The sequence below is a fragment of the Dermacentor albipictus genome, chromosome 1 (genome assembly GCF_038994185.2).
Source record: "Dermacentor albipictus isolate Rhodes 1998 colony chromosome 1, USDA_Dalb.pri_finalv2, whole genome shotgun sequence".
NCBI lineage: Eukaryota > Metazoa > Arthropoda > Arachnida > Ixodida > Ixodidae > Dermacentor > Dermacentor albipictus.
The window spans coordinates 345,662,028-345,685,945 of record NC_091821.1 but is presented as its reverse complement, the minus strand read 5'-3'; the positions used below and the strand labels follow the sequence as shown (position 1 = coordinate 345,685,945).

General features: G+C 44.3%; 2 protein-coding genes across 4 annotated transcripts in view; one reads left to right on the top strand and one right to left on the bottom strand.

Moving 5' to 3' along the window:
- Positions 1-23,918, top strand: part of LOC135915707 (unconventional myosin-Ie-like) — a 352,538-nt gene that overhangs the window by 305,247 nt on the left and 23,373 nt on the right. For all 3 annotated transcript variants that reach the window (XM_065448929.2, XM_065448861.1, XM_065449014.1), the window contains 8 exons: positions 4,504-4,700; positions 9,540-9,707; positions 9,995-10,078; positions 10,781-11,037; positions 17,945-18,026; positions 19,101-19,207; positions 19,682-19,780; positions 20,449-20,593. In XM_065448929.2, coding sequence (XP_065305001.1) covers positions 4,504-4,700; positions 9,540-9,707; positions 9,995-10,078; positions 10,781-11,037; positions 17,945-18,026; positions 19,101-19,207; positions 19,682-19,780; positions 20,449-20,593 — 1,139 coding nt within the window. The remainder of the gene's footprint in view (positions 1-4,503; positions 4,701-9,539; positions 9,708-9,994; positions 10,079-10,780; positions 11,038-17,944; positions 18,027-19,100; positions 19,208-19,681; positions 19,781-20,448; positions 20,594-23,918) is intronic.
- Positions 6,942-9,187, bottom strand: nbs (nibrin). Its single transcript, XM_065449112.1, has one exon. It carries the CDS (start codon positions 9,050-9,052, stop codon positions 7,010-7,012), a length of 2,043 nt encoding a protein of 680 aa, XP_065305184.1. The 5' UTR covers positions 9,053-9,187; the 3' UTR covers positions 6,942-7,009.

Sequence of the window (23,918 nt, the reverse complement as noted above, 5' to 3'; positions counted from 1 at the left end):
TCCCGGTGGGTCGGCGGATCCTGTTTTCGAGGCGGCCGCGTCCGGCCTTTTATAATCCCCGAGGAACCATTGTCACTCAAACGGCCCAATAAAAAGTCAGCACTCGGCGGTCGTCCGAGGGGTCCAACCAGCGACCGCGCTGGCCACCCGGTTCAAAGTTCGCGCGCGCGGTGACCTCCAGGCAAAGGGACGTGCGGCGCCGGGCTGTCTGGCACTCGCCGACACGTCTGAACACGTTGCCTGCCGATGCTTCTCCCGCAGGACACCGCTGCCTGACGGCTCAGCATCTTGACTTTTCAAGGGAGAATTTGGGCGCTCGCAGGATAAATTCTGCATCTTGCAAATTCGGAATCCGGGCTTGTGGTAATGGCACAACAGCATCCCCGCCCTCAGATAAGGCGCCGGGAAGACGAGCTGCCTCCACGTGGCTCGGATGCCAGGCGCGTACGTTCGTCAGGCTCGTCCAAGTTCACGTCCAGTGTCGGGACGCCAGGTAACTTCACGTGCCCAGGTCCGACTCGCCAGGACAGGAGCTCTGCTCACCGCGCTGTCGCCAAGGCACATTGACCAGCTCCGCTCGGGTCGTTCCTAAGCCCTTGCTTCTCGCCACTGGTCCCGGTTGGTCGTTCTGCAGCTTGCAAAACCGACCGGCAAAAGGCAACACCTAAAACGAACAAGTGCCCTCTGTCTCCCGTCAAACACCAGACAAGGCCATAATCCAAATCAATCTAACTAAATTGCTATCCCCCCCCTTTTTCTCCCGCTGCAACAAGGAGGCAGGTGTACGATCTGGTACACAAGGATCAAACAACCAGTTTTCAAATCAACACACAAAAATATCAGGACAATTAATAATCAACAATAATAATGACAAATAGAATGGTCCCCTTGAAATCACTTGGACCGAAAACATACTTCTGAGGAAGCAAATGAGGTCATTCATTTTTCTCGGCGATATTTTCGCGGAATCCGAAGCTGCTTATATTTGCGACCCTGCTTATCCGTGTAGCGGCGGTACAATAAGCCAGATTCCTTGCCAAATGAAACCCTCTTTTTTTTTCACTCCCCGTTTGACGCTCTTCCTCAGATCGGCTAATGAACAGCCTTCCTGTTGCTCGCGAATCAGACTTTCTCTTTCAACTGCAGCCTGCTCCTGCCGGCTGGCGGAAACCGGAGCGAGTGTGGAGCCCGCGTCGCCTAACTGCGGCGTCGCGTCCAAATCGCGGCTAGCACTGCACGTGTCACTCCCACTCACTTCCAGGACCCGCTCGCCTAGGCCAGCCTCCGAGCTATGCCTCTCCCGTGACTGCTCGCCACTCAAGTTACCCTGATCGGTCCCGGTATCCCACCGCTGCCACCACTGTTACGACTTTGCACCGCTGCACCACTATTACGACTTTGTGGTCCCGTAGCGCTCGTCACCCGTTTCGTGACAGAGCGTTGGTAGCGAAGACTCCGAGCCAGGCGTCGATGAGAATAACGAAAGGAATTTTATACATTATATACAGGTCATTGTACAGGACAAGATCGGATCGGCACTGGGGCCGAGAGCTCACACACAAACGCGACTGTTCCCGCACGGCGACGTCCGGCGAAAACGCGTGACACATCTCACCCCAGTCGGGAGCGACACTGTCTCCCGGTGGGTCGGCGGATCCTGTTTTCGAGGCGGCCGCGTCCGGCCTTTTATAATCCCCGAGGAACCATTGTCACTCAAACGGCCCAATACAAAGTCAGCACTCGGCGGTCGTCCGAGGGGTCCAACCAGCGACCGCGCTGGCCACCCGGTTCAAAGTTCGCGCGCGCGGTGACCTCCAGGCAAAGGGAGGTGCGGCGCCGGGCTGTCTGGCACTCGCCGACACGTCTGAACACGTTGCCTGCCGATGCTTCTCCCGCAGGACACCGCTGCCTGACGGCTCAGCATCTTGACTTTTCAAGGGAGAATTTGGGCGCTCGCAGGATAAATTCTGCATCTTGCAGATTCGGAATCCGGGCTTGTGGTAATGGCACAACACCCGATAGCTGCGCCGCCGTTCAGAGTGAAGAAAACCATCGACACAATAAGTGGCCTCCGAGATTGGGCGGCGCTCCTCGGAAGCCATACACAGTTCGCCCTTGCCGTATTTCGAAAGCACAGGTGCCATATTGGTTCTTCCTGGTGCGGTCGTGTTTTCGGCTAGCCTTTTGATTGAGCGTGAGTACGCACGTTCGCGCGCGCGTTTGTGTGTTCGTGCGTATTTGTTCGTGTTTTCCTTTTGTTTGTTGTGCGCGTACGTATATCATACGGTCGTAGAACTTTCTTTAACGATTTCTCCGTTCACATGTACTTATACAGGAGCTCTTCATAAACCTTCCCTTTTGTGTTTAAAGCTTTCTTGCAAATATATTGCACAACCGAACACTTCCTTTTACCAAATTATGACTTACGACTCCCTTTTTTTCGGGCAAATATAAACAATTTCAACAAAATCACGGTGGTTTCCCGTACACGCTCCAAGATGGCGCAGCGAAGGTGAGAACCATTATTACGGCGGCGGACACCATGACCCCACCTTGAAAGTTGGGCTTGGTATCGAGGCACCCTAAGGCCAGTTGGCTTTGGAGGCCCACGATAAACCCACAAATGAGGCAGTGGTGGGAGACATGGGTTGGATCTCTTTAAATCAGAGCAGCGCAGAGCAAAATTAGTTTTGAAGAAATACTCAAGAACATGGATGAAAATACATGGACGGCATAGAGTGCACAAATATCTGTACCTCAAAGGCATGGACACGAAATGGACGATGAGGTTAAAAAAGTTGGCAACCAGGTAAAGGGTAACTGAAAGAGTAAATAAACAACCAGGAGCCGCTCAAAATAAAGTCACCGAAACAGAGATAGTAAATTGGATGAAAAAAAAAAGACGTAAGCAAAGACCATATAGATTTACAAGAATGGCAAGAAAGAAATTTGAAAGGAAAATCTGTGCAATAATGCAAAGGGCAGTGCATTGCTCCAGCTGTTTGCCTAAGGACAACTACATACTGGAGCAAATATTCGTGCCAGAATGAGGCATGCGTCTGCTGCAGCAAAAGTCCCGGGACAACTCGGCACATTCTAATCGAATGCGATGTATTCACCACGCAAGGTCCATAGGAAACGTCCACCTTACAGAAGCCTAGGAATTTAAAAGAGATAGAAGCATTAACCGGTCAGTAGTTGAGGTAAGCAAGGAATGTAAGTAGTATTGATAGAAAAAAAGCAGGGAACGGATTGATTAGACCATATTGGTTAGAGGCATAGGCAACTATACAAGGTAGATATAGAGGTTTTAAGGAAGAGAGAAAAGATTATAGAGATAGAGACGAAACGTTAGACTCGATTAAAATGTATAGATTATCTAATTAGCTCAAGCAAGCCAGGTGACTACTTGTCACCGCGCCGTTTTGAAGGAAATGCCAATAAATTATCATCAGTCATAATAGGAACAGAGGATGCTATTATTGTGCGGCACCCGCTAGAGCAGGCTTTTTTCTGCGGAGCTTCTATTTCTTTATTGAATACAGACGCCAGTAACCATTACAATGGCATGAACAAACTGTCGGCCACAAAGTGTATCTGCCACAAAAAAAAATAAAAAATGCGGGCAGTTTGCACTAGTTGTGCAAGGCTAGGTCACAGCGGAGCTAGTTCCGGTTTTTGCTAAGTTTTGCGAGGTTATGCATGGCTTGGCTCACCCCACTCTTAAAACGATAAGACATTTATTAAGCCAGAAAAAGCTCAAGAACGAAATACGGGTGGCGACGCCTACTGAAGTTCCCGCACCTGGGGGCTGTGACGTCTTGGATTTTGACGGCATATTCTAGGGCCTACTAATTATATATAGCGGTAAAGATTGAGTACACTGTGTTCCAAAGGAACCAAATATTAAACATGGCAAGTTTCGGGAACCTTTATTCAGCCAACGCGGCCCAAATGCGAAAACATACTTTGTAATCCCCGACGTCACACTGACGTACCGGCGCGAAATTCAAATACTGATACTTGGACCTTCATTTTCTCATCTAATAATCAAACTACTTTTTTGAAATGACTGCCTGCAGGGTTCTCAAGCAATGCTTCATTAGTCTAAACTGATTTATTGTTTTGCTTTAGTGCCCCTTTAAGCCCACTAACGACTATACTACTGCTGACATGCTTTGTGGAAGTAGTGGTACAGTGAAACTCTTTGTGAAATCGGTCTAGAAACTGCAGCATTGAAGATGTGGAATTCATTGCAAAGTTGAGATTAATTCACCGATACATATGGAGCCCAGAAACATTTAGAAATATAAACTATGTCCTCTATCGATTTTGTCAGTTATTTGAACATCCATTTAGCCTATGTGCCACCAACTGACCTAGGGTGCTCTTCTGGACACACAAAACTCTGCCATATTGGCACTTTAAGCCGATCAGCTATAGCAAAGAGACAGAACGCAGTAGTAACCCTTCCGATTGTGTGTACCCTTGACCTGTATGCAGACCTGGAATTTCCAGCCTACCTGCTGGGCCTGGAGACTGCACAGTTGGCCAAGAAATTGACAAGCCGTGTGCTTGACTCCAAGTGGGGCACCCACTCGGAGAGCATAGAGATGCAACAGAATGTTGAGCAGGCCAACTACATCCGTGATGCCTGGGCCAAGGCATTGTACACACGCATCTTTGACCGCCTCGTCGATGTAAGTGTCCCCCTTGCGCTTGTTTCCTTCTATCCTCCTCATTGGATGAAACCAGGCACAGTAGCTCTGATCAGTTTGGTTTAATGAATGAAATATGACACTTGCATTATCAGAACAGACTAGTAGTTTCAATCTGGAAATGAGTAAAAATGACTCAACATGAACTGCAAGGTAAAGCAACCTAAGGCAATCTTGGAACAGACGTCCCATATGAGCAAGGACGGCATGGGATGAGCTGTCATTTTTTTTTTTTACATGGTGCTCCAGATAAGCCACTATGCTACTATACTGTATTTTTACCACTGTGGCTGCTTTTGAGCAGATAAACTATGCAAAACAATGGAGCTAAAGCAGGGCAGTGTGCTTTGGTTTATGCACGAGTATAGTATGTAGCCAAAATGCAAAGGCTACCATTCTCCTCACTGCAATGTGCCAGCTACTTTGTTTTAGCACTACACTCATCAACACTGATCTGAAGGATAGCCTCCTGTATATTTTATAATGCCTGCCCAGTTGCTCCAAAATGTATGGCAGCCAGTGGTCCAATGTGGTGGTGTAAAGTTACCAGACATTACCAGAGCAGACGATTCTCGCAATGACAGTTGCCACTCCCACAACACCTTTGCTTCCATGTGATGTGAAAAGTAAAGAAATTTGACGTTGCCCTGACTATGCCCCATAAGCTGTGAATACTAAAAAAGTGATGCCCTCTAAGTGATTGCAAGTTCCAGTCTCATGAGGCAGGCATTAAAAAAGTACAGGAGGGTAAGCGTGAAGCAACATTGGACTATAATAGTGGAGTCACTGTAAACCAGCTACCCTAGCTCCAACATTCTAGAGCTTGCATGCTTTGGTGATGAGAGAAACGACTTTAAGTTTCACAAGCAATTGTACACATGCTCCTTGATGCTCAAAGCAATAGGGAGAAAATTACATATACAAGCCACAAATTAGCTACACCTTGAAGCATTCAATCTCATGAGCTTCAAAATCCTAATAAAACAAAACACTGTCAAAGTGATAAAGACCCCCGCCCCCTTCAAGAAATTTAAGTTAGGTCATCTTGTCTTATCTGTGTCCATACAAATGTTAAGAAAATTCTGAGTCAAAGCAACACCCATGAATTTCAGCATGCCTTCTAGGAAGATAGATAGAATGCCAGTAATAGCCTTGAACTACTTGGCCACTGTTCATGTAAAAAGACAAAATTGCACAATCTTAAATTAAGTACGTCCAAACCCAACAATTAACTAGCCCAACACGTGATAAAAACATTTTTGTGCCAAACAAGATTTATACAAACACACATCGCACAACTTAATTTACCACAGCATTTACGCTGGTAGACTTTGTAGACACTCACTCTTAGGCTACATTACTTTATGTAAAGCAAGAAAAAAATATATATCAGAATAGTGGTTAAAACTAGCATCTTTGACTTGTCAAGGCACATCACACTTATTCCAGCGTTCTTTGAGGTTTCAAGGAAGTATGTTGCAAGGCCTCATTAGACGGTGGGCAGTGGTTGACTTTATCTTCAAGTTGTCCCTTCAAGTTGTTGCCATCAAACTTTTCATTAGAAGCTTGAACTGGAAGGGCCTGAACACAGAGCACAGGAGTCACCCAAGTTGCACCGATTTCCTACTTAGCAGTACCAGCTTAAATAGCAGTTGCCTTCTGCATTAGCAACAACTTTTTTACCATGGTGTTTCCTTCCAATGTTACAGCTCTAACTGTCCTACTTACATACCACAAACTCTCTACTGGCAGTAACAGCACACCTTTAACAAGATAGTGCAGGCTACAATATGTCTCAACAGAATGAGTGGCAGTCTGATCCGTTCATACTGAACGGATCGCCCTGAGCTGCTTCCAGAGTTGTGAAACACTGAAGTGATGACTAATGAAAGGTTTGAAAGGAGGATGGATGCTGCTATAGAGCATGAAGTCAAGAGCAAGATGGTACGCCATTAGGTCAGAAAAATGCACTATAAAGACGACTAAAACAGACCACGAAAGTGAGGAGGGTTAACAATCTCCCGGTAGAAACCAAGATGTTTACCTAACTTTTGTAGTTTGTGTTTGCTTTCTTAATGTACCACTGTGGGCCATGCAGGCACATGCTCAAAAGATCCTAGCCATTTCAACATTAGGTAATGCAGTTATGCAATTTTACTAGAGCTGGCAAGCTCAATATTGTTTTCATCACACCTCCACATCAAACTTACAAGCAATAAGAAATGCAACAATAGCAAAACCAGGTGATATTTCCCATCTTATACAGTGTCAAAATTTCACCTAAAAGTACATCAGACTAGGCGCCTTCTCTTTGAGTTGTCTGGGCAATAGTCAAACAAGTGGCCGAGGTCATCAGACTCTGCTTCAACATCCTCAAACTCTTGTCCAGGCATAACAGGAACATAAACTTCTAGGTCAGGCCCACCAATAATCTTCGGCAGACCAACTAGGTGTGCTTGGTGAGCTTTTCGAAATCGCTTAAAGTTCCGCACTCCCAGCGTCGACAGCGATTCTTGCGTTGGCGCGACTGACCGAGAACTGCGCAGAACCAAATCTGCGAACTCAACGACGACTTTGCTTGTTTCAACCATGAGGTCCTCTACGTTGTGGCTGTCATTGACAGAAGGCTCCAATGAAGCATCACATGGCTTGGTGTTGGGTTGCTTCCTATTCCCCGACTGAGATAGTGGTTCTTGTGAGGGCACTGGAGCCCAGTGTGAAGTACTTGGAAAAGATTCCGCCACATCAGCTTCCATACTTTGCTCCTCATCAGCTAAACTGACACTTAGTTCCTGCTGTTCAGGTGATGGTGGTGTAAGTACCTCTTGTTTAACTTCGGCCTCTTTATAATTTTCATTGGATGCTGGGTCCAACCTAGGTACCTTTGCTGCACTTTCTTCCAGAGTGTCGTCTTTCCTCTTTTGGGACTGCCTGCCAAAGTAGCACTCTAAGGGGAGGGTCCCCTGTGCATCTTTCTTCCTTATTTTGCGGGGCGACCGTTTAGGTGATGAGGGCTCTCCAGTCAAACGATTTTTGAGTGGTGATTCCTTCAGTGGTGTCATAGGTGTTGAGGGCTCTTCAGCCAAACGATTTTTGAGTGGTGATTCCTTCAGTGGTGTCAGCAAACCCCGAGCCTGTTCACTAACAGTTGTTGTTCCCGTGTTAGCGTCTAATAAAAGATCGAGGTTGCTCCCAATGCCAGAAGCTGACGTGCTCCACAACCTGCTCTCGGGAATGATTCTAGATGTGGACGGTGCGCCTGAAAGTTCGTAACGCCTTGGGACCACGCCCTGCTGCGACGGTTCGGTATCCGGCGCGCACACCTCTTCCTGCGATTGCGCTTGAGTCGATAGCATGTCGTCGCCCCACAACACATTGACCATTCTGTTGCGAGGGTTACAGAATTTGTCTGTCGAGCAGTAGATGACCGCCATGCCCACGTCCGAAGCAGACAAGGAACGCAACTTGTTTTTGAGAAGGTAGCGGCACACGGGCGTTTCGTTGCCGTCACTGGGTTTAATCACACAGCTGCCTTCAGCTATGAGCTCGGGCGTCGGTCGACCGGGGTTGCGCACCAACTCCGCTCGGCCGCCGCCCGATACCACAAGTTCGCCTAGCGACTTGTACTGCTTCTCAGTCAGGAAATAAAACGTCTTTCCGGAGAACACGCTCTTGCGAGCTTCGTTGCAGCCGAACGTCTCCTTCGATAACGTCAGGCACTCTTCCGTGACGTCCGGTATAAACGCCGCCGGGTCAACGTCGGTTAGGTCTTGGCGCTGTACGCGGTTCTGCACTTCTGCAAAAAAATCTGGTGTCACCACAGGCTTCGCAGCTAGCAGGGCGGCCGTCGTCTTCATCGTGAGGCGAATGGCGGTCATCACGACGTGTGTGCAACAATTGGACCACTCGGGCTTGAGTCGGGCCCCAATTTTCTTCAACGTAACCTTGAGACGTTCTTTTTCTGGCGTCGACAGACAAGAAGTAACCACCACATATGGAGCATTGTAGCACACCTTGTACTTGCTACCGAGCTTTCCGAAAGTTACGATGTCGCCTTCTCTCAGAGCGGTTTCATCGGATTTACCGAGTTCTCTCGAGTTGACGCTCGTTCCGTACTTGGAGCCAAGGTCCTTCACTCGAAGTAGGGGTACGAAGGAAACATCTTCGAGGCGATCTTCGGGCAAGGGAGCAACAGATAGTACAGCATGCTCCCGACTGATCGATGCATCGTTTGCAATTAAAATGTCCGCGCCCTTGCGACCCACCGTGAATTCTCCCTCGCACAAGAGACGGTAGCACACGTTGTTCGTTTCCACGTGACGCAGAGACCACATATCTTAGGGGGAGCTGCAAAAGTCTCTCACTACACAAAAACAAGAATATATGCAAAGCGCACGGGGTAATGAACCACAAGACGCAACTTGTTTACCATGCTGCGAAGTTGGCGCGCCATAATCGTCCAGTCTTTGTTAGGCCTAAAGCTGAGCACAAAATTCATTTGATATTCTAGAGGTCGCCACAAACATAATATAATAGTACGCTAAAGTTATCAAAAATAATTTATATATAACAATAAAATTATTCTATTTATTGAAAAAATTAATGAAATAAGTAATTTGATTTGGTGAACAGTATTTTTAACGTCGAAAGTGGCGCCACATTAGTTGTTGATGTAGCTAGCAGATCGTCGGCTGCTGATGTCTGACTGATGGGCGAAACCTTTGAAGCCCAAGTAATTTTTTAGTAAAGTGGAGTGAAAGCTGCTTCCGTGGACTTCATTATGTATCTGTTTGATTTGTTTCGTCCTGCCGCCCGGCGCAGATCATCAACAATGCCATGCAGACCACAGCTGGCGAGCTCAACATCGGCATTTTGGACATCTACGGCTTTGAAATTTTTCAACGGAACGGTTTCGAGCAATTCTGCATCAATTACGTGAACGAGAAGCTCCAGCAGATTTTCATCGAACTAACGCTGAAAGCTGAACAGGTGATGTATTACTTTCTTTTACGTTATACTTTCTTAATTAAATCTATAAATACCGCTGATTCCCGTCTTCATTATAACGTCTTCGGTGTCTTGCTCTTGTGCAGTGACTCTTACTGTGAGGTTTGAGCTTTGCAAGTGGATTATGTCAGTAGCATGTGGATATGCTTTCATATATTTCGTTTCTAGTCTTGTGTAAAACACGTGTTCGCACATGCAGTGCATTCACTGTTGTCGAAAGGATTTCCCGGCGCGTATTCGTGTGGCTAAATAAATTTCTTGCTATCCAGGAAGAGTATGTTCAAGAAGGAATCCAGTGGAAAGCTATTGACTACTTCAACAACAAGGTTGTCTGCGACCTTATTGAAAGCAAGGTAACGTACTTCATTGCATGCATTAGAAAGCTGAATCCACAAACTTCTGAGATATTAGCTTGAATATACAGCGTTGTGCAAACAAGACACACAAGAGAAAACTGCACTGTGCTTCCCGTATTTTCGGTTAATTCTGCTTGCCTTCTTAATTTGTGCTGCACTGTTTATAACACATTAGAACACTGTAGAAGTAAAATAAGGTGTAGTAACTCTAGTTTCTACTTAGTGGTTCAAATTTGGTAATCGTTGTATAATCTAAAAGCTGGCTAAATTCTTTTTGTTGTTCCTCAGAAATAATAAATTACCGTCAAAAAAATTCCGAACTAAATATTCTGCAGTTATTATTTAGTTGTGATTGTTTTAGACCCTAGACAGTATTGTCGTGTGCCAAACGAGCAAGTGTCACCTCCTAAAGTTAGAGCTACAGGTGCACAGTAACAGAATCTGAAAACGTTTGTGAGGTTGTTGTTTCTTTCTTCAAATTTTATAATGCAGCTTTTATGAGTCTGACTAGTTCATATGTCCATGTAATGATTCAGTGTCCCTAATGTTAAGTGGCCTTACCAGAGCCCATGCTGCCATTGATTCAACAGAAGATTGTTCATTTCAGAATGCACAAATGCAGTGTTGTTTTCCACTTCCCTTTGTTTCACTACCTTGAAACCTTTGTTCTCTGTTCTAATTCACTGGTTCACTTGACAGGTTCCCCCGGGAGTGTTCTCGGTGCTTGATGACATCTGTGCCACGATGCATGCCACAAGTGAAGGAGTGGACGCACACCTATGCCACAAGCTCTCGAACCAAATTGGCAACCACCCGCATTTCCAACTGACTGGCGGCACTGGATTTATCGTGCATCACTATGCGGGCAAGGTCACCTACGATGCAGATGGCATGTGTGAGAAGAACCGCGATGTCCTGTTTCCAGATGTCGTCATGGTCATGCAGAGTAGTTCCAAGTGAGTGACAAGCGACTCGGCTGTGTCGCATATGGTTGGTTGTGTGATTGCTATGACAACACTCTCTCGAGAAGTTGAGCTGGTGCAACGACAAGAAATACCACCCTGCTTGCAGTGGCATAGCCAGAAGTTTCGGTTGGGGGTTGCAGCTCGGCCTCCCCCTCATAGAATTTGTTGAGGGATAAAATACATCAACAATAACTGCATTGCCATTGCCAGAGATGCTGCAAACGAATTTTTGAACGTTATGCACTGCCAAGACAAGTACAATATGTATCTTTTCATAAAAAAGTACACTCGTATGTCCCAAAAGTTGTGCCCGAAATAACTGATATCAATGCTTCCATATTTCTTGTCAATTTCATAAATAAAGAAAATATCACACGAACTTTAAAACTATATCAGTTTGAAACCAGCTAAGCAGTGCATGCCGCTAATATTAAAAATGTAAAGGCCGTGACATGAACAAGTTGAGGACAAATATTTTAATGAAGCTTTGTCATTCAAGAACCTTCTTTACATTTTTGTGCATATGCAACAGGCAGGGAAAAATCTCAGTGATGCTGTCCTTTGTTCCAATCTGTTGCGCAGAAGCAGCTGTCAACGGTCATGCATTGTGAGTAATTGCACGGAAATTATATTCGCAGTAGAGAGCACATATAAAAAGCAGGAGTTCTGCAAAATATACGAGGGCGAGTCAAATGAAAGTGAGCCAATGCGAATATGTGACAAATGTGGTACTTTATTCAAAAGTAGTTGCCATAAGCATTTAGGCATTTGCCCTGCTGACTAACGAGTCGCGTGATTCCTGTCTCATAAAGATACTTTTGAAGTTAGGAGGCCAAAAGAAGCATATACAGTGCTAAAAAGCGGGCACGTCCTGTGCTACCGGGGCTTAGCAGATAGAAGGGAACTAGGCGTCGGATTCCTGATTAATAAGAACATAGCTGGTAACATACAGGAATTCTATAGCATTAACGAAAGGGTGGCAGGTCTTGTTGTGAAACTTAATAAGAGGTACAAAATGAAGATTGTACAGGTCTACGCCCCTACATCCAGTCATGATGACCAGGAAGTCGAAAGCTTCTATGAAGACGTGCAATCGGCGATGGGTAGAGTGAAAACCAAATACACTATACTAATGGGTGACTTTAATGCCAAGGTAGGCAAAAAGCAGGCTGGAGACAAGGCAGTGGGGGAATATGGCATAGGCACTAGGAATATCAGGGGGGAGTTATTAGTAGAGTTTGCGGAACAGAATAATATGAGGATAATGAATACCTTCTTCCGCAAGCGGGATAGCCGAAAGTGGACGTGGAGGGGCCTGAACGGCGAGACTAGAAATGAAATAGACTTCATACTCTGCGCCAACCCTGGCATCATACAAGATGTGGACGTGCTCGGCAAGGTGCGCTGCAGTGACCACAGGATGGTAAGAACTCGAATTAGCCTAGACCTGAGAAGGGAACGGAAGAAACTGGTACATAAAAAGCCGATCAATGAGTTAGCAGTAAGAGGGAAAATAGAGGAATTCCGGATCAAGCTACAGAACAGGTATTCGGCTTTAACTCAGGAAGAGGACCTTAGTGTTGAAGCAATGAACGACAATCTTGTGGACATCATTAAGGAGTGTGCAATGGAAGTCGGTGGTAACTCCGTTAGGCAGGATACCAGTAAACTATCGCAGGAGACGAAAGATCTGATCAAGAAATGCCAATGTATGAAAGCATCTAACCCTACAGCTAGAATAGAACTGGCAGAACTTTCGAAGTTAATCAACAAGCGTAAGACAGCTGACATAAGGAAGTATAATATGGATAGAATTGAACATGCTCTCAGGAACGGAGGAAGCCTAAAAACAGTGAAGAAGAAACTAGGAATTGGCAAGAATCAGATGCATGCATTAAGAGACACAGCCGGCAATATCATTACTAATATGGATGAGATAGTACAAGTGGCTGAGGAGTTCTATAGAGATTTATACCGTGCCAGTGCCACCCACGACGATAATGGAAGAGAAAATAGTCTAGAGGAATTCGAAATCCCACAGGTAACGCCGGAAGAAGTAAAGAAAGCCTTGGGAGATATGCAAAGGGGGAAGGCAGCTGGGGAGGATCAGGTAACAGCAGATTTGTTGAAGGATGGTGGGCAGATTGTTCTAGAGAAACTGGCCACCCTGTATACGCAATGCCTCATAACGTCGAGCGTACCGGAATCTGGGAAAAATGCTAGCATAATCCTAATCCATAAGAAAGGGGACGCCAAAGACTTGAAAAATTATAGACCGATCAGCTTACTGTCCGTTGCCTCCAAATTATTTACTAAGGTAATCGCAAATAGAATCAGGAACACCTTAGACTTCTGTCAAGCAAAGGACCAGGCAGGATTCCGTAAAGGCTACTCAACAATAGATCATATTCACACTATCAATCAGGTGATAGAGAAATGTGCGGAATATAACCAACCCTTATATATAGCTTTCATTGATTACAAGAAAGCATTTGATTCTGTCGAAACCTCAGCAGTCATGGAGGCATTACGGAATCAGGGAGTAGACGAGCCATATGTAAAAATACTGAAAAATATCTATAGCGGCTCCACAGCCACCGTAGTCCTCCATAAAGAAAGCAACAAAATCCCAATAAAGAAAGGCGTCAGGCAGGGAGATACGATCTCTCCAATGCTATTCACAGCGTGTTTACAGGAGGTATTCAGAGACCTGGATTGGGAAGAAATGGGGATAAAAGTTAATGGAGAATACCTTAGTAACTTGCGATTCGCTGATGATATTGCCTTGCTTAGTAACTCAGGGGACCAACTGCAATGCATGCTCACTGACCTGGAGAGGCAAAGCAGAAGAGTGGGTCTAAAAATTAATCTGCAGAAAACTAAAGTGATGTTTAACAGTCTCGGAAGAGAACAGCAGTTTACAATAGGCAGCGAGGCACTGGAAGTAGTAAGGGAATACATCTACTTAGGGCAGGTAGTGACTGCGGATCCGGATCATGAGACAGAAATAATCAGAAAAATAAGAATGGGCTGGGGTGCGTTTGGCAGGCATTCTCAGATCATGAACAGCAGGTTGCCATTATCCCTCAAGAGAAAAGTATATAATAGCTGCGTCTTACCAGTACTCACCTACGGGGCAGAAACCTGGAGGCTTACGAAAAGAGTTCTACTCAAATTGAGGACGACGCAACGAGCTATGGAAAGAAGAATGATAGGTGTAACGTTAAGGGATAAGAAAAGAGCAGATTGGGTGAGGGAACAAACGCGAGTTAATGACATCTTAGTTGAAATCAAGAAAAAGAAATGGGCATGGGCAGGACATGTAATGAGGAGGGAAGATAACCGATGGTCATTAAGGGTTACGGACTGGATTCCAAGGGAAGGGAAGCGTAGCAGGGGACGGCAGAAAGTTAGGTGGGCGGATGAGATTAAGGAGTTTGCAGGGACGACATGGCCACAATTAGTACATGACCGGGGTTGTTGGAGAAATATGGGAGAGGCCTTTGCCCTCCGGTGGGCGTAACCAGGCTGATGATGATGATGATGATGAAAGATCCTTAGGTTGCTGCTTCAAAAAGTCTGTAACTGACTCTTTCACGTCATCGTTTGACACAAGTCTGGTTCCCTGAGCTGTTTTTTCAACTGCCCCAAAATGTGTAAGTCACAGTCACAGGTCTGGGCTGCATGACAGATTTTGCAGTGTTTCCTACTTGAACTTTACCAGTTTTGCATTAACCACACCAACGACGTGGGGACGGGCATTGTCATTGAGCAAGATTACCCCCATTCATCAATTTTCCACGTTGTTTGTTCTCGATTGCAGCACGCAGCCGATCCAGCATTTCACAATGTCGGAAACAATTGATAGTCTCTCCAGGTCTAGCAAATTTGATCAGTAATGGCCCCTGACGATCAAAAAAAGAGTCAACAGCACCTTTCCAGCAGAAATGACAGCCTTTGCTTTCTTTGGGGATGGTAAATTCAATTGTTTCCACTGTAAGCAAGGCCATCGTGTTTCAGGCTCGTAATAGTGGCACCATGATTCACCCCCGGTGACAACTGCAGACGAGAAGTTGTCACCCTTATTGTTATACCAGATCAGATGAGTCAAGGCAGCGCTGAACCTCTCCATCTTCTGGTGGTGGTTAAATATCTTGGCCAGCCATGGCGCACAGAAGAGCAGATAACCGAGATGTTCATAAATTATGGTGTGAACCGAACTGTGACTGATGTTCACAAGCTCTGCCAGTTCATCGATGCGTATCCTCTCTTCTTCTCTAATCAGCTCATCAATCTTTGCAATTGTGTTGGGGGTGATGCACGGTGGCTTTGGCCCGGTCTTGGATCATCTTTGCAACTTTCACGTCCTTTTTCTGAACCGTTTGCTCCAACGCTTCACAGCGGCCAATGAAATGCAATGTTCGACGCACACGGCAGCCATACGACGACTTATTTCTTCTTGGGAAACCCCTTCAACTGTCAAAAATCTCGCAACGCCAAGCTGTTCAACTTTTGGAGCGTCTGCTATGTCATGCAACCATGTTCAACCCAGTATATAAGAGCAATAAAGAACATTTCTCCTCACACCTGCGTCTCACTTTTGTAAATGAGAGATGCCTGTGTGCTACGCGCATGCCTCGCAGGTAATGAACCGAACCATTTTTGCGAGGGGTGGCTTGGCTCACTTTCATTTGACTCGCACTTGTAAATTAGAAATCTGAAGATACAATGGAATATACAAATGCACAGATACAGCTTGATAAAGTGCAAAAAAGTGCCGCTGGAAACAAAGTTCACTGCACGAACACACAAAACCCCGCAACAAGGTGTTTAAATATATGTATAAATCTCCAATAAATCTACATATCTAGGAAAAAGTCACTGTATATAATGCGTCCAACAAGGCAAATATAATAACAAATATGTTGGGCAATCACAGATTAACAGGTCACAGAATCCTAATGCCTTCCGCCCCCCCCTCCCTCCACTCCCACCAATGTATCGCGTGCGATGGAGGGTGGCGCGCTCTCCACTAACAGTCAACCTTGTTCTGCCATGAAGATACTATTTTGAAAGATTGCTTTTATAGTGTAAACTGATCTTGTGTTGCTCATTGGGGTCCCTTAAAGGGAGACTAAAGGCAAATACAAGGTCGACATGGACTGCTAAAATACCGCTCCAGAAACTTCGCATTGCTTGTTTCGTGCCAAGAAAAGGCTTAGTTTACGATGAAATCGAGTCTGAAAGGTCCGCCTACCTATAGTGCAATTCAAATAGCCCGCCCCCTTGTGGGGAGCGGCGACGTTGCATACGCCATCACCGCCTTTTACTGCCATTGGTGAGGAAAATGGCACAGGCAGACAGTGCGACGGTTTCTTTGTGCAAAACGTAAACATGCACCCATGGAGAAACCGAGCGAAAACAGAGCGTTGGATTCGCCGCTGCAGCTGCTCTTGGTCAAGTGGTATTGACCATTCAGGAAACCCACAACATCACATGGATGTCGCATTGCCTGCTACTTGCAGTTCGTGTGAGTTTCACGAGCCAGCAAAACTAGCGCAGCACTACATGATAACAAAACTACTGAAAGGCAAAAGTAAGGGCAATGCAGAGTGGAGAAAACGAAACTTTGTGACTGCCCGCGTCTCAATGCCAATGAGTTTTTTCTAAATATCGAATAGAACTAGACAAATAGCATTTTCTTTCATCTTGTAGTGCTATAGAATTATGACAAGTGCCTTCATCATCGGGCTTGTACTTGAATTTCCCAGGGGAGTTTCTAATAGCGTCCTGCATTTACCTGAATTTCTCTATTACTAAAGCTCTGTCGGTGATAATATTGACACCTTAGGTATTCTCAAGCACTAATCTGTCATTTTAACTTGACCTAATATTTGCCTTTGGTGTCTCTCTAAATATTCACCTTAGGACATCATTAGCTTTGCTCTTTTGCAAATCTTGGTCACCTTCGAGGAGGTTGAGCTGGCCACACTTTGATGCACAAGATTGGAAAAGAACCTTTTGGCATACTCAGAGCATGGGTTGAAATATAAACAACTTGAAATTGGCAGTGTCTTCAAGCTGTTGATGTAAAAAAAACAAACTCTTGTGCTGTATTCACGGAGGTGCACTATGACAAATTGGCTGAGCTACAAGTTGCGTAATTATCCTATTGTCAGAATGAAACATTCCATTGCAAACCAATGCTATGGTGTTTATTGCACACAAAATGGGTATTAATCCTGATTAAAATGCAGTAGTTTGGTTCAAGTTACGGTGCTGCTAGAGCTCCTGCCTAGAATGCACTGGCGTACTTTTGCTTGTATACAGTGCATTCTAGCCATGAGCTATGAGCATGCAAAGTAACGATTTCTTCATGTTCATGTTTTTCAGCATTTGCACGGTTGCATTCAATAAGAAAATAAACTTATGACAGTGTGTAGCAGGTTAAAGGACTTTTACTCTGCCATTCTTGTGTAATTGTGTTTCAGCTATGAACAGTGTTTCGTTTTTATTTTTAATTTTTTTATGGAACAATATATATATATATATATTTTTAACTATCCAAGCTTGCTGTGCAGCGATCACTTTCTTTGGTGTTTGCTCATGAATAGGACTGTGGAACCACCAAGCACACGGGTGGTTCCATAGTCCTGTTTATCACTCCTCATTCCTAAGTGCAGGGGGTTTTATTTGTACCTCCCTTCACTTGATCTACTCCATCGTTTCTAACTCCTCTACCTCATCTCTTAAGCCATACCCCACTACTCGCTATTGTCTAAAACCAGCAACGCACCAGAAGAAGAAAAGTTTGTCACAGGGCCTTGACATGTTCAGTAAATTTTGGAGCTCACATATGTTGGTTTACAAAATGCACAATCATTTTTTTCTTCCACAGCGCATTCATCAGGGGTCTTTTTCCTGAGATTGTATCTGGGACAGTCAAGGGTCGACCTACAACAGCTGGTTCCAAAATAAAGGTTTGTTGCATAACCCTTGCTTTAGTAAACTTGTAATTCGACCCTTGGCACTAGCACCTTCATGGCTAAAAAGGAGTTCCTTACAAACAAGGAAGTCCTGGGCCATTTTCTTTGGTAGCAGCAGCCATATATAAGTTGAGGGGGAAATGCCACTTAAAGGTACAAACATGAAATTTGCATCTTTTCTTCTTTTCCTAACTCTTTGTGAAAATGGAAATTTTATCACTAATTGTGCATCGCATTGTGTACATGTGTTTTGATATCAATAACAATAATAATAATAATTTTTGTGCACGGAATGAGGTATGTCTGAGTGCTGTCGATTGCACTTTGTTTTATGGTTTTGAAATACTGCAACGGTGCTGTTTAGAAACCCTGTCATTATTGGATCATTATTGTACATTGGCATGACCCTGTATTATGACTCATAATCAGTGATTACACACGCATCACCTTTAAAGAGAGAGAAAAAATAAATGGCAGAATTTTGATGCTGAAATTATCTCATACACGAAATAGATGAATGATGTTGCGAAGAATACTAATAGTGCTTGTCATTGCTGTAGCATGTGAGGTCATGCTGCATCAACTGCCACTGTATGTGCCAGTGACTGTGGCTTTCTGCTTCTATTCACTACTTCACGGATGTTGTTAACCTGCTATGGTGGCCATACTCTGGTGGTTAAGAACTCCGGCTAGCCAAATTAGCCATGAGCTGTCCACTATGGCGTCTATCATAGCTCAGGTGACTTTGGCATAATACACCAGACAAATTGGACTGCAGTGACAGCAATTATGCCTGCAATTTTCTTGTTTTATGGTCTTGGTGGCAGAGCTAGCAGCATCAAGCTGTTGCCATTTATGTTCATGGAGAGTCGAACGTACAATTGGATGGTTTTGGTTTCTCCCAGAGTTATTGGCCAGGAGAAAAGACCTGTTGCATCGAAACCGCACTATTGCTTATACTTCATACTACTATTACAAATTCATACAAGTATTATTATAATTTTTTTCTACATAACAATTTGGTATGAGAAAAATTGCTTAAATCAGTGTCTTTCTTGCTCAAAACAGAGCCAGGCCAACAAGCTGGTAGATGCACTGATGAAGTGCACACCACATTACATTCGCTGCATCAAGCCAAATGAAACAAAGAAGGCACATGACTGGGAAGAAGATAGGTGAGAGTTTCCTTTTAGCAACAGATTCAACATCTCCTTTTTTGTGTGCATATAGTGTACACGTGTATTTGTGTGAGTGAGAGAGAGAGAGCGAGATAGTTGGGATTGTAACTACTAAGTTGAATTAATAATGGACTGACCATATAAGTTCTTGTTTTATGAAACTGGGTGCAGTGCTTGCCAGTTACATTACAGAATTTAAGCAGGGAAAACACAGGGAAGGCAGGAAATGGAAATTGAAGACGATGAGCAAAACGAGACCAAGATGAGAGCAGGAGCCAACATTTCCACTTGAAGAAGACAACTTCAGGTCACCTTGAAGAAGACAAGTCCACTTCTCAAAACGTTGGCTCCTGCTTTCACCTAGTTCTCGTTTTGCTTGGCATTTAAGCAGGAGATTCTCAATCTTTGTGATATGGTGTTTGTAAATATAGTCAAGTAATGTAGGCTGTTCTGTTCCTCCTGGTGACCTAGGGTGAAGCACCAAGTAGAGTACTTGGGCCTGAAGGAAAATATACGTGTGAGGCGAGCTGGATTTGCCTACCGGCGAGTCTTTGACAAGTTCCTGCACCGGTGAGCTTAAGTACTTGTGCATATTAGACACTCTCACACTGTGTTGGCACGTTCATGACCTTTACTAATCTTGACTGCATGCCTGTTTGCTGCTCTCGTGCTTTCAACTACGTACTTGTGCACCAATTTCTAGTAGTTGAAAACTGTGCAAGTTGCCAAATTTGTACAAAACTATTTTGTCCTTGTGCCTTGAATGAGCCCATGTTAACTTTAGCAACAGGTATAGTATCTAGTTCAACATTAGAAAGAAGGCACCATTGCAGCTATGAGAAGCCTCTAAAACTTGAGAAAAGAACACTGCCTTATCAAACATGTCTGTTTGGCCTGCTGTGGTGGCTTGCCTGCTATGACCTCTTACTCCTGAACACAGGGCCTCAGGTTCTATTCCAGGCCACAGCAGATGAACTTTGATGATGGTAGAATGCAAAAACGGTGTTCATTGAGATGTTGGTACCAATTAGAAAGTACTAGGCAGATGACATTAACTTTAGGCTTTCAACTATGGTATTCTGTTATTACCAAAGTGCAGCATTTTAGGGCATAGCAATCAACCAGTTATAGAAAGCCCGTTTGGGACACAAATTTCACTGAGCTAAAACTGTGCCTTTCATTGGTGTGTTGTAAACACTGCTCTGTCTGGTCTAATCTTTCCTCTCGCTTTCATGCAGATATGCAGTCCTGACCAAAGAGACCTTCCCAAAGTGGCATGGAAACATCAAGGAAGGCATCCTCCACATTCTCAACAGTGTTGGCATGGACAAAGACCAGTACCAGCTTGGGAAGACAAAGGTCTTTATTAAGGCACCCGAGTCGGTATGTCGCCTCTTCTGTTCATTAAGTAACTGTTTTGTGTTTATTAACTGCCCATAACATTTTACCGTCTATATTGAAGAGCGAATCTTGCGTACCAGAACATTTGTAATAATGCATACATTTTCTCACTGCTGTATGCAATGATGCTAGTAGCATGTTCACATGATACGAAAACCATGTGCTGTACTGGAGCTGCACATTTCGTTCATGCTAATCAGGCACCTAAGCTAAGCTCACAAATTCTGCTACCTAATAAGTTGTGACCATTTCTGTGAGTGTGGTGGACATAATACTAAAGTCGCTACACAGGCAGCTTTATGATGACTACCTGTTCGGTGTGCACAATGCACATTGAATACAAAATCATCTTTGACTATTACATCCAATTACACTAGAATGTACGCATAACGAGGGCCTGGTTGGGGACTGTCCCTACAAACTGAGCTGTGCAGGAAGTACTACAATGCTACCAACTAAGCTCGTTGTCTGCAAAGCAGTGGCAGTAACACAGGCTGTGGCAAGGTTATAAATTTCGTGGCACATGTGATGTCAGAGTTGCATCAGTCACCCCTGTCAGAAGGCTGTCTTAGCTACAGTAAACATACTTGAATCCGCCTATATGCCTCAAGGACATTTTTCTAAAAGCATCCATCATGTGAAGTAGATCATGCATTCCCCCTCCCCACAAGCATGCACACACTTTCTTGTATTCTTTTAAGTCTACATATTACTTAATGTATCTTAATAATGCCAAGGCTATTCATTTACAGCTTTTGTGCTGCCCGGTTTAAATTATTTTAAAAATAATGAACCTTTTATTTGACACTTTTCAGACTTGTAATGTTATGAAGCACTTAAAAAGCTTCAAAATTAACATCCCAGCATGGTGGTACCGAAACTCCTCATCTCTTAGTTCATGGGTGATGACCTTCACATGCACTAGGTGCGCAGTCTGAGTGGGACTGGTGTTAATAAAGGGTCATGATGTCTAGAAATGTGGGGCTGTGTACTAAGGAGTAGGGCTGTCATGCTTTACGCCCCTCTAGCAATAACCACAGACCAGGTGCGATGCACACCCACACCTTACAAAATTCAAGGAATTCTGCAGCAGGGCTCACTTACTCATCAATATCATCATCGTCATCAGCCTATTTATCTCCACTGCAGGACGAAGGGCTCTCCCTGCGATCTCCAATTACCCCTGTCCTGCACCAACCGATTCCAACTACCACCTGCAAATTTCCTAATTTTGTCGTACCACCTAGTCTTCTGCCGTCCTCTACTGTGCTTCCCTTCTCTTGGTACCCATTCTGTAACCCTAATGGTCCAATGGTTATCTAACCTGCACATTACATGACCTGCCCAGCGCCATTTTTTTCTCTTAATGTCTAGTAAAATATAGTCTATACCCGTTTACTCTCTGATCCAAACCGATCTCTTTCTGTCTCTTAAAGTTATGCCTAGCATTCTTTGTTCCATCGCTCTTTGCGCAGTCCTTAATTTGTTCTCAAGCTTCTTTGTCAGTCTCTGCACCATATATCAGCACCGGTAAAATGCACTGGTGGTATACTTTCTTTTTCAATGATAACAGTAAGCTTCCTGTCAGGCGCTGGAAATGTCTGCCGTATGTGATCCAACCCATTTTTATTCTTCTGTGGATTTTCTTCTCATGGTCAGGGTTTCCTGTGATTAGTTGACCTAGGTAAACATACTCCTTCACAGACTCTACAGGCTGAATTACGATCTTGAACTCTTGTTCCCTTGCCCGGTTATATACCATTATCTTTGTCTTCTGCATATTAATCTTCATCCCCACTCTTACACTCTCTCTGTTAAGGTCCTCAATCATTTGTTGTAACTCGTCCGCAGTGTTGCTGAATAGAACAATGTCACCGGCAAACCGAAGGTTGCTCAGGTATTCGCCATCGATCCTTACTGCTAAATGTTCCCTGTTTAATAGCTTCCAAGCACGCAGTAAATAGCATTGGAGACATTGTGTCTCCTTGTTTGACCCCTTTCTTTATAGGTATCTTCCTACTTTTCTTGTGTAGAATTAAGGTAGCTGTGGAATCTTTGTAGATATTTTCCAGGGTATTTACGTAGGCAGTCTGTACTCCTTGATTACGCAATGCCTCTATGACTGCTGGTATCTCTACTGAATCAAATGCTTTTTCGTAACCTATGAAAGCCATCTAGAGAGGCTCTGCGAATTGTACTCTGCGGATTTCTCGATAACCTGATTAATGACATGGATGTGATCCATGGTAGAGTATCCCTTCCTATAGCCATCCTGTTCCCTTGGTTGACTAAAGCCCAGTGTTGCCCTTATTCTATTGGAGGTTATTTTGGTAAATATTTTATATAATACTGAGAGTGAACTAATGGGCCTATAATTTTTAAGTTCTTTAACATGTCTCCCTTTCTGTGGATTAGTATAATGTTTGCATTCTTCCAGTTTTCTGGGACCCTTGAAGTCAATAGACACTTCATATAGAGAGCCACCAGTTTTCCTACCATTATGTCTCCTCCATCTTTGAGTAAACCGACGGTTATTCCATCCTCTCCTACTGCTTTTCCCCATTTCATGCCTTGCAAGGCCCTTCTGACCTCATCTCTAGTTGTAGGAGGAGTTTCTGTATACCTTCATTATTGTTTCGAATAGAGTACTCCCGAGTTCTCTGGGTACTGTACAAGTTGTTGTAGAATTCTTCCAGTGCTTTTATTATACCTTCGAGATTGCTGATGATCCCTGCTTATCTTTCAGTGCATACATCTTGGTTTGTCCTATGCCAAGTTTCCTTCTCACTGATATCAGGCTGCACCCATTTTTTACAGCTTGTTCAGTCTTTTTCACTTTATAATTTCTAATATCACTTATTTTCACTTTGTTGGTCAGTTTTGATAGTTCTGAGAATTCTATCTTATCTCTTGAGTTGGACACTTTCATTCCTTGTTGCTTCTTTATTAGGTCCTTTGTTCCTTGAGAGAGTTTGCTTACTTGTTGCCTTGGTGCCTTGCCTCCAACTTCATTTGCTGCTTCTGAAGCCAGCCTCGTTACAGTTTCATTCATTACCTCTATTTCATCATCATCATCTCTCTGTTCTAAGGCTGCATATTTGTTTGCATTTTTGTTTGCAATATAATGCAGAGAAGGCTCCAGAGTCAGGAGTCAGCAGAAACAAACAGTTTTTATTAACCCAAAGACCCCCATGCATTGTATCTGAACAGGACAGCTCTTGTGCCAAGGCTCTTGTGAGAAAAATCAGCTATGCATGGCTCTTAAGCTAGGCTGGCTGGTTCACCAAGGATGAGAAGTTGGGGGAGA

Bases quoted from the DNA above. Each gene is read 5' to 3' on its own strand.
- nbs (XM_065449112.1), bottom strand. From the start codon at position 9,052: ATGTGGTCTCTGCGTCACGTGGAAACGAACAACGTGTGCTACCGTCTC.